Here is a 13042-nt window from a genome sequence, read left to right on the forward strand (position 1 = left end):
TTAATATATAATGATATTCTGTTCTTATAGGAACAGAAAATATGTATTAAAATTTATACAAAATAGTTTCATGGGCAGTAAAAAATATATATATTTTAAATATTTATGGTGGGTAAATTTTCTTCTCGCTCACTGTTGGAGGTGTGACAATAAAACATATTCTGTGTGTGACCTTGCATTAGTCCCTTTATCACTTGCTGTAATATCACACATCAATGATTTTTAAAGGCCAGCCGGTCACGTGCATCAGTGCTGACTGTGTAGGGTATTATTCATCCTATAAAGGAAATGGAAAGAATTATTTCAGCTACTGTTATATCATTAACCAAGGTTAATAGAATTTTTCGAAGAACATTTTTAATGAGAACGTGGAGGGAGAAAGGGAGATAGTACCCAGAAAGCTTTCCAGTATTGTTGGAGAAACCCTTATCGAGTCCGAATCAGAGAGGGATTTCATGGATGAGTGACTCTGCCATCTTCACATGCCTGTAGTTATATAAGAGTGCTCTTAAGAGTTAACCCTTTCCTTTCTTTCTTCCCTTCATGCTTCTACAGCTGGACAGACTTTTGTTTTCTTCTTTTTTACTCTGAATAAAATGTACCCTGAATAAACAAGTCTGAAGTTGAAAAGCAAGATAAATAGGAAAAACAATGAAGCCCCTAGATTTATGCCCTGACTTATTCCTAGTGTCATGTTCATAAAGCTAATGGTGTAACTGTGGGGAAATACTGGAGAACTCACTTGAAGACCTGTTTGGGAGAGTTTCGAGCTTTCTTTTTTGTATGGCTGAAGTACTGATGATAAAACCTTTATTTTGTCTCTCCAGCTGGGCTTTGCTGACCTCAACTTGGCGGAGTTTGCTGGTTCAGGCTCCACTGTTCGCTGCTGTATACTGGAGGGCTACGACACCAAGAATACTCGGCAGGACAACTCCATACTCAAGGTGAGTGTGTCCCTGTTTGTGTAAATGTCCTTCTCTCATTTCAGGAGTGACACTAGACATGTCCATTTTGACGGGCCTCTAACACTCAGTCAGTCAGACCAAAAGCACCACGTTTTTCATCATGAAAGGCCAGGAACCTCTTTTTCTGCATTATTTTTATCACCTTCAGAGTCTATTTTAAAAGGAGACAGCAGAAGCACTGTCCTCACCACAAACAGCGTCATCTAAAGCCGGTATACTGTGTGGGCGACGTGACTGGTCAAACCCTCTCATGAGTCTCTGTAATGACAGGCTGACTGACTCACTTGTCTCTTAGACATGTCAGGAGGGAAAATGTGATGGAAAAAACAACAGATAACATTTACTCATAGATATTTTGTCATTTTGACTCATTGTAATCTAGAATTCATGTGTAGGTTCCCACAGGCAGTATGCTTTACTATCAAAATCTGTTATGAAACAGATATGATTTGAAACTCTTTTATTATTTAATATTTTCATCTCCCTTCCCAGGTTACCATTGGCATGACTCTTCTCTCTGGAGATCCCTGCTTCAAAACGTGAGTGTGTTGCATAACAATGACTTTGTGTTACTGAATTCTACATCTGTCTAGTTCAGTAATTTTCTCCCAGGGGGCCAAAGCCCACTAGTGTCCCTTAGAAAACGATGGCTTAAAATGATTTCAAATAAGGGGGAAAAAAAGATTTGTACACTAAAACATATAATTAATATAATATTAAAATATATTTCTTAGTTTAAATCACTCCCTTCAACCAGTTTTTTCTTTTCTTTGAAGAACCAAGGTTTCCACTGTCTTGGAACACCTTTATGTATTTTAAAAATGTGATTTCTAGACCTGGAAAAAGTCATGTAAATGCCATGGTATTCTTATTAAGAATATGCATTTTTTTCTAGTTATGTCAAACTCTAAAATATTTTATTAGGTAGAAATTGTATTTTTACAAATCCTTATCCTTAATCGTTATCCATTAAACCACAAATTACTAAAAATGTAATGTAAATTCTTTGGTTAGAAGTGTGATTCTTGATCCATGCTCAGTTTAGCACCCCTCCTTTATTTTAGGCAATTGAGAGAACGCATGCGCTTATTGCTCCCTGATGACATCTTAAGTTGTCTTTCTCCTCTTCCTCAGGCCTGTGAGCACAGCTAAGACCATTGCCATGGCTGGGCTGGACCCCTCTCTGCAGCTGGACCGCAAGGGAGAGGGCACCGCCGACCACTCCGCAGCACCCCTGGGTGGCAGCACTCGCCGATCAGTCAAAACCAGACCCTCTGTGAACAACTCGGGTATGACCAACACATCTCTTCTGAAATAGTGGAGAACGTTAACAAGTAGATAAATGCTTTACATTTGTAATTGTATTAAAAATGTGGAGTTTGAATATGTTATTTTGATTTTGTATGGACTATCTTGGAAATGTTATACTCTTGGTGTTCTATATTTTGGACTTTATAAATAAATGGTACTAACCTGAAGCTGTTTTTTCTCAGGAGGCCTTCAGGAGGGATTGGAGGAGAACCTGTCCAGTCCAGATGAAGTGTTCCACACGGGACACTCTCGCAACTCCAGCTTTGCCAGCCAACAGAGCAAAATCTCAGGTGGGACTCAGGGCACGATCAAAAGAATATCAGGTACAGATTATAGCTGATTACAGTATAAAAACATTAACTTCAAACTACATTTCTATCATTTACATTTTATTGTTTAGACTTATAATTGAATAAAGTTTTGAGCAATTTATAATACAGGACACAAGAGCAGTAATACAGAGATTTTCAACACTGATAATAATTTTTAAAAAATGTATTGATCACCAAATCAGCATATTAGAATGATGATGGAGTAATGACTACTAAACATTCAGCTTTTACATCACAGGAGTAAATGACTATTATTTTATATTAAAATAGTTATTTTAAATTGTAATCACTTATCACTGTATTTTTGCAGCCTTGTTAAGAGAGTTCTTTAAGTTAAGTTCTTTTAAAAACATTAAAAAATATTACAGACCCCAACCTTGAATGGTAGAGTATGCATTTAAAAATAAAAAAGGACGCCCACTTCCCTTAAGTGAAAATTTCTCTCGAAAAATGTTTGTTGTGATGCTTAATATTTTTGTGGAAACAGAAAAATACATTTTCTTTCTAAAGATTCTTTGATAAAATGAGAAAATAAAAAGAATAGTATTTATTTGAAATACTAGAGATAAATTGTAACATTATAAACGTCTTTACTGTCACTTTTGATCAATTTTAAATGTGTCCTTGTTGAATAAAAGTATTCATTTCTTTACTTTATTTTTACTGTACGTATTGGTCAAAACTTGAGAGGTTTATACTTGAAAGTGAAAATGAATTTCTGTTTATTTTCATCAGTACATTCAATTGAACCATAAAAGACAAAACATTTGAGAGTTTTACTTTTCGTTTGCACAATACATTGTCTTTCACAATACTGCTATGTTCAAGAGAACTGCTTAGTTACTCATGGACTGATTTGTGGCATGTGTCTGTCTTTCGCGCAGGCTACAGCACAGAGCACTCTCACTCCTCCAGCCTGACAGATCTGTCCCAGCACCGGCGGAACACCTCCACCAGCAGCAGCAACACATCAGGAGGCACGTCTACTGCTATCGAGAGCCCTGTAGACCCGGAGAAAGAGCTGGTAAAACCAGAGAGGCCCCCACGTCCCCCTCGCCCTGCTCTGCCCCCAAACAGACCCTCAAGGTAGGGAGTCACTGGCAACACTCGCTTAACTTCACCTAGGCACTCAAATTAATTTTATTGTCTTATGTTTAACTGCACAAGCAGAAATGGGGTATAGCTTAAACACAAAGTACAACGTGAGTTCATTTGAAAGATAAGAAGTATCTGTATATCTACATAGGAGAAAGAAGGACTCTGTGGAGAGCCATCCCACATGGGTGGATGACACACGAATCGATGCAGATGATATTGTGGAGAAGATTGTGCAGAGTCAGAACTTTGCAGATGTCAGCAACAATGAAGGTGTGTTGAAGCGATTTGGTAATATTAAATGTTTAGCCCCATTAACTCCTCTTTAGCCCTTTTTGTTTTCATTCAACACTAATACAATACTGATATGAATGTGTAAGGGTGTTACTCACTTGTGAAGCCTTCACTTCTCTGAAGCTGATCATTCTGTCACTCTTTCTCTCACAGACAGCAATTTAACACTGTTTATCAGTAGAGATGGTACCACAGCATTAAGTGGCATCCAGCTTGTCAACAGGTAAATTGGTGCTATTTTATACGTGTTTTAATTTAGTGTTATAAATGTAGAAAAATCTAGTAAGAATTGAATTATTGATTTATTACTTGTACTTTCATTCAAGATTGGGCTTATGTTCATCAAGGCTGCATAAAATACAATTGTAAGCTATTACCATTTAAAAGAACTGTTCATCAAGGCTGAATTGTCGGCAACATATGTGCACTATTTGTACGGTTATGCTTCAGTATCATGTGTGATATTGTTCTTTTATTCTTTGGCAGGGTGTCTGCGGGCGTTTTTGAACCGGTGGTGATTGAGAGCCATTAGATCTCTGAGGCCGCGGTGGTCGCGCTTTCACACAGCCACATGTTTTTTGATTTTTAAATGATGGAGAGAGCAAGACATGGACTGTATGTCAGAGTGGGCAACTGACTTCACAACTTGCTCCTCTTATGGGTCTGACATATTACTAGCATATTACAACCGTAACACCCTAATCGTGCATTACATTTGCTGAAAAAATGGGGTTGGTACGTTTTGTGTTTTTTTTTGTTTTTTACATTCATTGTTCTATGGGTAAGAATTAATAATCATAAATATTTTACAGCGGATTCAGAGAGTACAAACTACTTGAAATGCCTTAAGAAGTGAGGCACGATGGGAACTTCAGTCTAACACTGTGAAACATGAGGGCAGTCCAAAGGATTTAGACAGAAATTCTGTTCAATGTTATATTCAAAATTTCATTGATTTTCAGATATTATTTAATGTTTTAAAGAGGGGTTATTTCATATCTTTTATTTCTTTGTGATACATTTCAAACCCCTATTATACAAACCACTAAAATCTGCCCTCGCGTTCATTCTATTAATACAGTTTAGTCAGTAACCAGCTAATTGGCCTGTGGTAAACATTGGTTAATATGCCTGAAATCATATATGGCTGGCCATACAAATATGTCTGAGGCAGAGAAAACAGTTGGGCCATTCCCCCCAAATAACAATTTTCAGTCTCTCAACACTTGTTTTTGTTTGTAAGAGGTGGACAATGGTTTGCTTACACATGTTCCAGCAGGACTGGTGAACATGAAATACAGAAATATACTGTACTGCCCCCCTCTCTTTGTCTTTCTCTTTCAGTAAAATTCCCTATTTCTAATTCAGTCTGTCAGTATTTCTGTTTCACTAAATGTTTCACTTTGCTGCTAGTTTCAGCTTCAAATATTCACGTGACAGCACTGCGGTCACACACTACACAACAGTACAGCCAAGCCGTTTGTGGCATTCCCTCGCTAGGGTCAGTATCAAAATGTTCGAATGACTCGTATCCTAGTGAGATCCTGTATTCAGAAACAATTGCAAATGATTTGTTGAGTCCTTGTTGTAAGGCACAGCTGAATAATTGCATTGTTTGTAGAGCTAGATCAGAGACAGTGACTCATAGTCACACGTCTGTCCTTGGCAACTGCGTCTGTGTTTCTGACCGGCACCTGGTGTGCTCTAGGAAACAGTGTACAATAGGCATGACAGTGAAAGAGAGAACGGAAAGCCCACTTTTCTGTGTTTCTCTGTCATGTACGGCTTGTTTGTCATCTAATTAGCTATTCATGATCTTAATCATGGACATGAATCTTTCTCAGTTGATCTGAGAGCATTCACCACATTAAAAACTGACATTGTGAGGTTTTTTTATATTCATTTCGCACACTTTTTGTCAGTTGAGAGGAAAGTGCAATGTGGGCCTGTTGTTTTGTGAAAGCCCATTTTTGAGTTTGTTCAGGGAATTGGCCCTTAAATATTTCACCTGTCCAGTGGCTTAAAAGTACATGCTTAAACAGAATCACTGTTCACTAGTATAGAGGTTACATTTAAAAGTTTTAAATTTGTATGAATTAACTTTTTATTATAATTATTCATGCCATTTTAAACTAACAAATGAGTCTGTGGCATGATCCAGCTGCTTCTCTGCAGGATTAGGAATCCTGGGAATTTAAAGTAACACTAACTTTGAAAGGGCAAAATATATGGTAGTTACGCGCGTGGCCTGATAAAGCCTAGTGTTCTGGATGTTTCTAATTAGCTAGTATAAAGGGACTTTCTAAAAGACACTGAAAAACGTATCTATATGTTTTTGTTGTTTACTCTTTGTACCTCTTGTCTACTCTATTAGCAACTAAGAACAATAACTCTATCCTGTCATTTCTGTATTTTCGAACCAGCAGGCTGGTTCATTTGAACCTTTTTTGTTTTGGCAGGATTTTTCCCCCTCAACCGTGATGTAAAATGTTTCTGTAATAATGGCCATCTGTGATTTATTGTTCTCTTTCTTTCTTCTCTCCCTTTCTCTTACAAAGACTTTCATAATGCTGATGTTTTTAGTCATAATTGACTGTAGTGCGTGTGTGTGTGTGTGTGTGTGTGTGTGTGTGTGTGTGTGTGTGTGTGTGTGTGTGTGTGTGTGTGTGTGTGTGTGTGTGTGTGTGTGTGTGTGTGTGTGTGTGTGTGTGTGTGTGTGTGTGTGTGTGTGTGTGTGTGTGTGTGTGTGTGTGTGTGTGTGTGTGTGTGTGTGTGTGTGTGTGTGTGCGCGCGTGTGTGTGCGTATATATACTTGATCTATTTAAGATGCTGTTGCTGGGAGCTGACTGGGGTCTATATGCAAAAGTTAATGTTAGCAAGACAGATGATGTCATTTATAATAATTTGTGTACATTTCAGTAATCTGGATCCCTTGTTTTCTTTAAAAATTGGTTGTTTAGATGACACATGTTCATCATGTAAATCTTTATATTGTATTTTATCAGTTTAAAGGAAAGAATTTAAAAGACCAAATAGAATCCAGCTAAATAACTACACTGAGTGGCACAGGCTCCAGGATACTGAAAACCTTAGATGGTGTATATATGTAACGTTCACTACAACGGCACTTAAATACTGAAAACTGACTAATGTCACATTTCTACTTTGCTATCGTAAAGGATGAAAGCTATGCACTTACAAAAAACATCCATACCAAAGGAATAGTTCACCCTAAAATGAAAATTCTGACATCATTTACTCGTCCTCAACTTGTTCATACAGGTTATGAACAAGTTAAGGGAGAGTAAATGATGACCGAATTTTCATTTTAGGGTGAACTATTCCTTTAATAATAGCAACATTAATAAGAAAAATTATATTGTGGAGATTTCTTCAAAAATATATAACAAATTAATTTACCACTAAAGTACTATGGAAATGAATTTATTTTTCTGAATGTGACAAATATTTATATTATAAGATCACACATAAGCAATGTGGTTTTCTTGGTCTCATGTTTGGTTTTATGCATGGAGAGAATACTTTCTAACGATGGGCCAGAACTATATTTCTACTCAAATGTGAATGTTGCTTTCTTTAATGTAACTGTCAGGTGACGTTGTCTATATGTATTATTTTTGGGAAATAAAGATAATGTTGTATATTATAATACAAGATCTTTGTTTGTGTGACTTATTTAACAACATCCAGCTAATTATGAATTATGTTGATGTGTATTTCATTTCATTGCCAGCACACAGAAAATGTGTCCAAATGGACAATAAATGAACAGTTTAATTTCCTAGTAATTGAAGCTGAAACTAAATATGTCTCCAAACTGCCCCATTTAGTTTATTCTTTAAATTCGACTTAATTCACTTAGTTTACTGAACTTCTAACAGTTAAACTTAGTTTATTTGGCATCTAGACATATAATAAATTATAACCCACTAATGCAGATATAATTATTATTATTAAAAAAAAATTTAATAGAGTCGTGAAACTTGACCTGCAGGAGGATAATGCTTTTTTATATGATTCCTCTCCTGTAGCTCTTTTATAACGGGTTACAACTCAGCCTGTGTTACCACAATCCCTCTCTCTGCTACAAAACTATCATATTTAAATAATATTTCAAAAAATCTTAAATAAACACTGGATAAGATAAGCATTTAACAATCCCAATACGGTAAATATGCTCGCCTAGCACTGGCTCTAAGCTTCTAACCAGTAATCATTTGTCTTTGAGCGCCCTCGTGTGGTAATGAGTAACAATAAAAAATACCACAGTAAGATGTAAAAAAAACTACATTTCCTAGCACGACTTCCGTTGTTACTCGGAAGTAGATTTCATAAAATTTGGTTGCATGCGGAAGTGGCACGTCCATAATGGTAAGATGAACTGAAAAAGGGTTTAAAAAAAGTGTTATGTCTGTCGGTTTCATTTATATGTATTGATATTACTCTTTATAGTTCACCGTGTCGTTTCTAGCTGTTAACTGTCTAACTTTCTATTTACTGGGATGAATAAACTACAAGGTTCACACTGGTTCGTAGGATATCAACATAATTCACAAAAATAGTTATTTGTTCGTTTTTTTTGTTCAACTTCCATATTATATATTTGTGCCTTGCGTTATGACAGCTGCTGAATGCATAATTTGCCCTGCCACTGAGATTCAGGCACACAGCAACTTTAGATATATATACGCTTCATAAACGTGTGCGTAGAGGGGTGCAGGTATGACGTCACAACGTTCCCTCGAGATTTTCCTGTGGGTTTTTAATAATGTTTTAATAACGGTCCGTGGACGGTAAACATAATTTGACGATACAAGTAACTAAATAAGAACGTTTGATGTGTGTAGTTCACGTTCAAGTATCAAGTTGCATTTACCTCAGAGTCGGACCATTTTACTCATGAGTCTTCCGGGTTTTGACATCCCTGCACCACTTTATTTTTTCAAAATAAACTTGAGTTTTATTTGTTTATATATTAACATCTCATAATAATGAGACTTATTAAATGTAATTTGCACTTATATGCGAACTAAGCCCTAAAAACTATTTATTTTCAGGCAACTGGAGCAGATCAAGCTGTTGGCTTTGGACTTGTTGGCTTTAGTCTGGTACTATTCACATATTACACTATTTGGGTCATAGTCTTGGTAAGTGTTTTTTTTAATAAGACACCCATGTTTCATATGCTACCAAAAAAATATTGAAGTGATCAAACATTGATGCAATCTCTTCTGCCCTTGTTCCAGCCTTTCGTAGACAGTGACCATGTGATCCACAGCTATTTTCTTCCACGAGAATATTCAGTCATACTTCCTGGAGTCGCAGCATTAATACTCTTACTATTTGTTGGTAAGTAAAGCAAGCATCTCATCCGTAACAAAAATAGCACTATATTGAAAATGTTGTTCATTAAATTTAATAGTACAACTAGGAATGGGCAACAGTGGTCGAGTAATCGAGTACTCGAACGTGACAGCGATCATCGTGAGAACGATGATCGCCCTGACTTTAAAAAAATATATTTGTCTATTTTTTTTATTGGTTATTGCGTAATTTTGCGTGGTACCTGAGGTCTGATTGGTTAGCGTTATACAGCACCTCCAGACCGCGGCAAAATAAAGTGAAACTGAGGCGTGCACTGCAGTGATGTCTGGAATCACTGTGATCATTGAATGTTTAGTGCAATATGTGCAGCGCCAATCTGTCATAGTCTACATAGCATTATAATGAGAACACGATGGAAATTAGAATGCTGTAAATTATCTGTGCTTAGTTCCCCGTGTATCAGCTGATCCACAGAGAAACTAGCGGGAACACTCAGACTAGCGCGTGAAGTTCATGTGTGCATTCGTGTCCTTTTCTGCAAATGCACGTTGTAAGATTACTTTTATGTCGTCTATATCTGATTAATCTAATATAAGAAGCGTTTGGTTGAGCTTAATAAGCTAGCAAAGCGCTGCCGTTATACGGCTGTTGTTCATTCTCTTCAGTTTCAGCTCAAACGCATATTTCATGCTCGACATTATGGTTTAGAGACGGTCATATTCTTTTTAGATAGTCTATTTCTTTCTCAGAATCATTGATATTAGTAATGCAGTAGTGCTATACTGTTCTCATATTTTTTAACAGTAGACCTAGTTTATTTAAAGTTATTTTTCGTTATGAGTTTGAAAACGCGCAGTGATGTCTGTAAACACTGCGATCATGAATAATAAAAATAAGTGCATGATGTGCAGAGTCAATCTGTCAAAGCATTATAATGAACAGGATTTTAATAAAATGTTGTTTCTGTGTGTTTTCGTTGTCCGTGTATCAGCGTTGCTAAGGGAAGAGCGAATACAAAATGTTCCGTTTCAAACCATAGCCTGTAAAATCTAGCACGCTGAAGTTCACGTGCGCATTCACTTCCTTTTGTGTTGATTTAAGTTGTAATAGGTTCATATTAATCATATTAATATTGATATAGGGTGCGTTTGGTTGAGTTTATTAACCAGCAAGCAAGCTCTGCAGGGTGGTGTTATTTCACAGTTTCAGCTCAAAGGCAATGCTCGATATTACTGACTTGGTTATTTGAGACGGTCATTTTATAAAGATGTTTCTTTTTCAAAGACATTTATGCATCATAATCTAGCAGTTATTTTTTGTTTTATATGTTCATGTTTTCATATACCTGTTTTCATGTCACGTTTGTATTTGTCAACAACCATTTTCATAACAGTATTTTCATTATCTCAATGACGGACATGCCCCGCCCCCTTCACATGCCCCGCCCCCGAGTATATAGGTCTCGTTTTTGAGACCTATCGATGATCGAAATGAGAAATTGACAAAAATGCCCATCCCTAAGTACAACCATGTTAATTCATGCCTCAGTACATGCTGAATAAGGGAGCGAATGAGACTGGACCACAAAATAAAAAGTTTTAAAAAGAAAATTATGGTTAAATGTAAATGTTGGATTCACTTAATAATCTGAACAGAGTGATTAAACCAAATTCCCGTAAAAATTTGTAGATATTATTGGATGAATCGCCAACTCAAATTTTGGGCAAAAAACAAGAACGTAATATTCTGTTAAATATTATTTACATGTTGCATTTTCATGAAATCTACATAGATATGCAATCTGGTTGCACAGCTTCAAATTGAAATTCAAAATGTCTTCTGCTGCTCTCCCTTTCTCTTTTTACACTAGTGATCAAATTTTCCCTCTTTTTTTTCAGGTACCTTCATAGGGATTGTAACATGGAAGAATCGAAAGCCTAAGAAAGTTGATTAAGACTTTTCGGGCTGATTTATCTGGTCACAAGAACAAACTGTTGATTTCACTCATGTACCACTTCCTGTACACAGCCACGTGAAGCTGCTCTCCTGGATTTCTGTCATGTTCAGGTGGTTGTTTAAAAAACAAAATAGAGTTCATTACGTAGCCAAAGCAGTACTGAACATTTAGTTAAAGTGTAGTCTAATTGAGCTTTGTACATGCCGTGTCCACGACACTTAAGACTTAAGACCACACTAGTTGTGAGATGTTTAGTTGTGGAGAATTCTGTCCATAGTCAGGAAGATAAAGGCAAATAATACATGAGATCATAATTTCGCCACCTAAGACATAGGGAAGAGATGTGTGTATTTTGTATCTGGATGGCATCTAAATGGAATATGGGATTTTTTTTAAATCATGCTTTAAGTTGAGGATTGTTTCAACTGTTCTCTTATGTTGTAAATAAACATATGTATAAGGTAGAGTGCTTGCTTCTAGCAGCAAAATAATTTGGTATATTTAACAATAATCTAAAAAGAATGAGAGAGAACTTTCTGTAAAGCCATACACAATCCTACGTTAAAGTAATAAAAATATGCAACATTTAGCACAATGTAATGTTTTATTTTTCTCACTCATTTTATAATATTTAAATGCATTACATTATCTATCTATCTATCTATCTATCTATCTATCTATCTATCTATCTATCTATCTATCTATCTATCTATCTATCTATCTATCTACAGGGTTGGGGAGTAACGAAATGCATATGTAACTTAGTTATGTATTTAAAACAAAATTTGAGTAACTGTATTTCATTACAGTCACAATGGATGTAAATCAAATTACAGTTACATCTGAAAAGTATTTTAGATTACCAAAGTGATTACTTTGAATTTTAATGTAATTTATTTCATTTAAACATTAATGTAAACTGTAACATGCAATTAATGTAAACAGCTATTGGTGATTCTCAGACTTTAACTTTGCAAAAGCATCCTAAGATACATTTCTGCTCATAAGTTTCATACCCCTTGCGGAATATGCTAAATTGAATAATTTTAACAAAATGAGAGGGATTATAAAAATACTTTTATTTCGTACTGTCCTGAGTAAGCTATTTCACATTACAGATGTTTACATATACTCCACATGACAAAATGACTGAATATATACAAATTGCCACAGTCAGAAATTTACATACACCCTTGAATCTGATTTGTCTGTGGTTACCTGGATGATCCACAACTGGTTTCATGTTAAGTCATTTGTTTAGGTAATTGTGATTTTTATTTGATTATTTTCTTGCAATTCTGAGGGGAAAAAGTCCGAATTGTAAGAGAAAAGTCGCAAATACCTTTTTTATATTTAGTGGCAGAAACAAGCTTGCATTATACACAATGCATCAAAAGCATTTTATTTTGTTTAAAGATCTTTTTTTTTTTTTTTCATTTAGTACTGCCCTTCAGAAGATAATAACTACATCTCCAATAACAATATCTCCCAGAAGACAAAATGAGTACAATTTACCCTGTTACAATTTATACATCTATCTATCTATCTATCTATCTATCTATCTATCTATCTATCTATCTGTCTATCTATCTGTCTGTCTGTCTGTCTGTCTGTCTGTCTGTCTGTCTGTCTATCTATCTATCTATCTATCTATCTATCTGTCTATCTATCTGTCTATCTGTCTATCTATCTATCTATCTATCTATCTATCTGTCTATCTAGCTCATTGTATGCTGTCATCA

At 35.8% G+C, this 13042-nt stretch overlaps 2 protein-coding genes across 5 annotated transcripts in view; both read left to right on the forward strand.

The window, feature by feature from the left end:
- The window catches only part of eeig1b (estrogen-induced osteoclastogenesis regulator 1b), a 47014-nt gene extending 39344 nt beyond the window's left edge, over positions 1 to 7670 (forward strand). The window contains exons 6-14 of one of the 4 annotated variants that reach the window (XR_013816426.1): positions 828 to 944; positions 1458 to 1504; positions 2100 to 2254; positions 2459 to 2599; positions 3493 to 3694; positions 3855 to 3976; positions 4151 to 4220; positions 4484 to 5242; positions 7330 to 7670. Coding sequence is in view for 2 of the 4 variants with exons in the window: in XM_079816055.1 (XP_079672181.1) it covers positions 828 to 944; positions 1458 to 1504; positions 2100 to 2254; positions 2459 to 2599; positions 3493 to 3694; positions 3855 to 3976; positions 4151 to 4220; positions 4484 to 4529 (900 nt within the window). In the remaining 2 variants the exon portion in view is untranslated. Of the gene's footprint in view, positions 1 to 827; positions 945 to 1457; positions 1505 to 2099; positions 2255 to 2458; positions 2600 to 3492; positions 3695 to 3854; positions 3977 to 4150; positions 4221 to 4483 lie in introns of all 4 variants that reach the window. The other 3 variants (XR_013816427.1, XM_079816055.1, XM_079816056.1) reach the window with 3 other exon arrangements.
- Positions 7671 to 8355: 685 nt separating this feature from the next.
- dpm2 (dolichyl-phosphate mannosyltransferase subunit 2, regulatory) lies at positions 8356 to 11895 on the forward strand. The gene is made up of 4 exons (XM_079813994.1): positions 8356 to 8389; positions 9076 to 9165; positions 9265 to 9367; positions 11242 to 11895. The coding sequence occupies exons 1-4, from the start codon at positions 8387 to 8389 to the stop codon at positions 11295 to 11297; spliced, it is 252 nt and encodes an 83-aa protein (XP_079670120.1). The 5' UTR covers positions 8356 to 8386; the 3' UTR covers positions 11298 to 11895.
- The last annotated feature ends 1147 nt before the right edge of the window (positions 11896 to 13042 follow it).

Source organism: Gobio gobio (genome assembly GCF_949357685.1).
Source record: "Gobio gobio genome assembly, chromosome: 4".
Classification (NCBI taxonomy): domain Eukaryota; kingdom Metazoa; phylum Chordata; class Actinopteri; order Cypriniformes; family Gobionidae; genus Gobio; species Gobio gobio.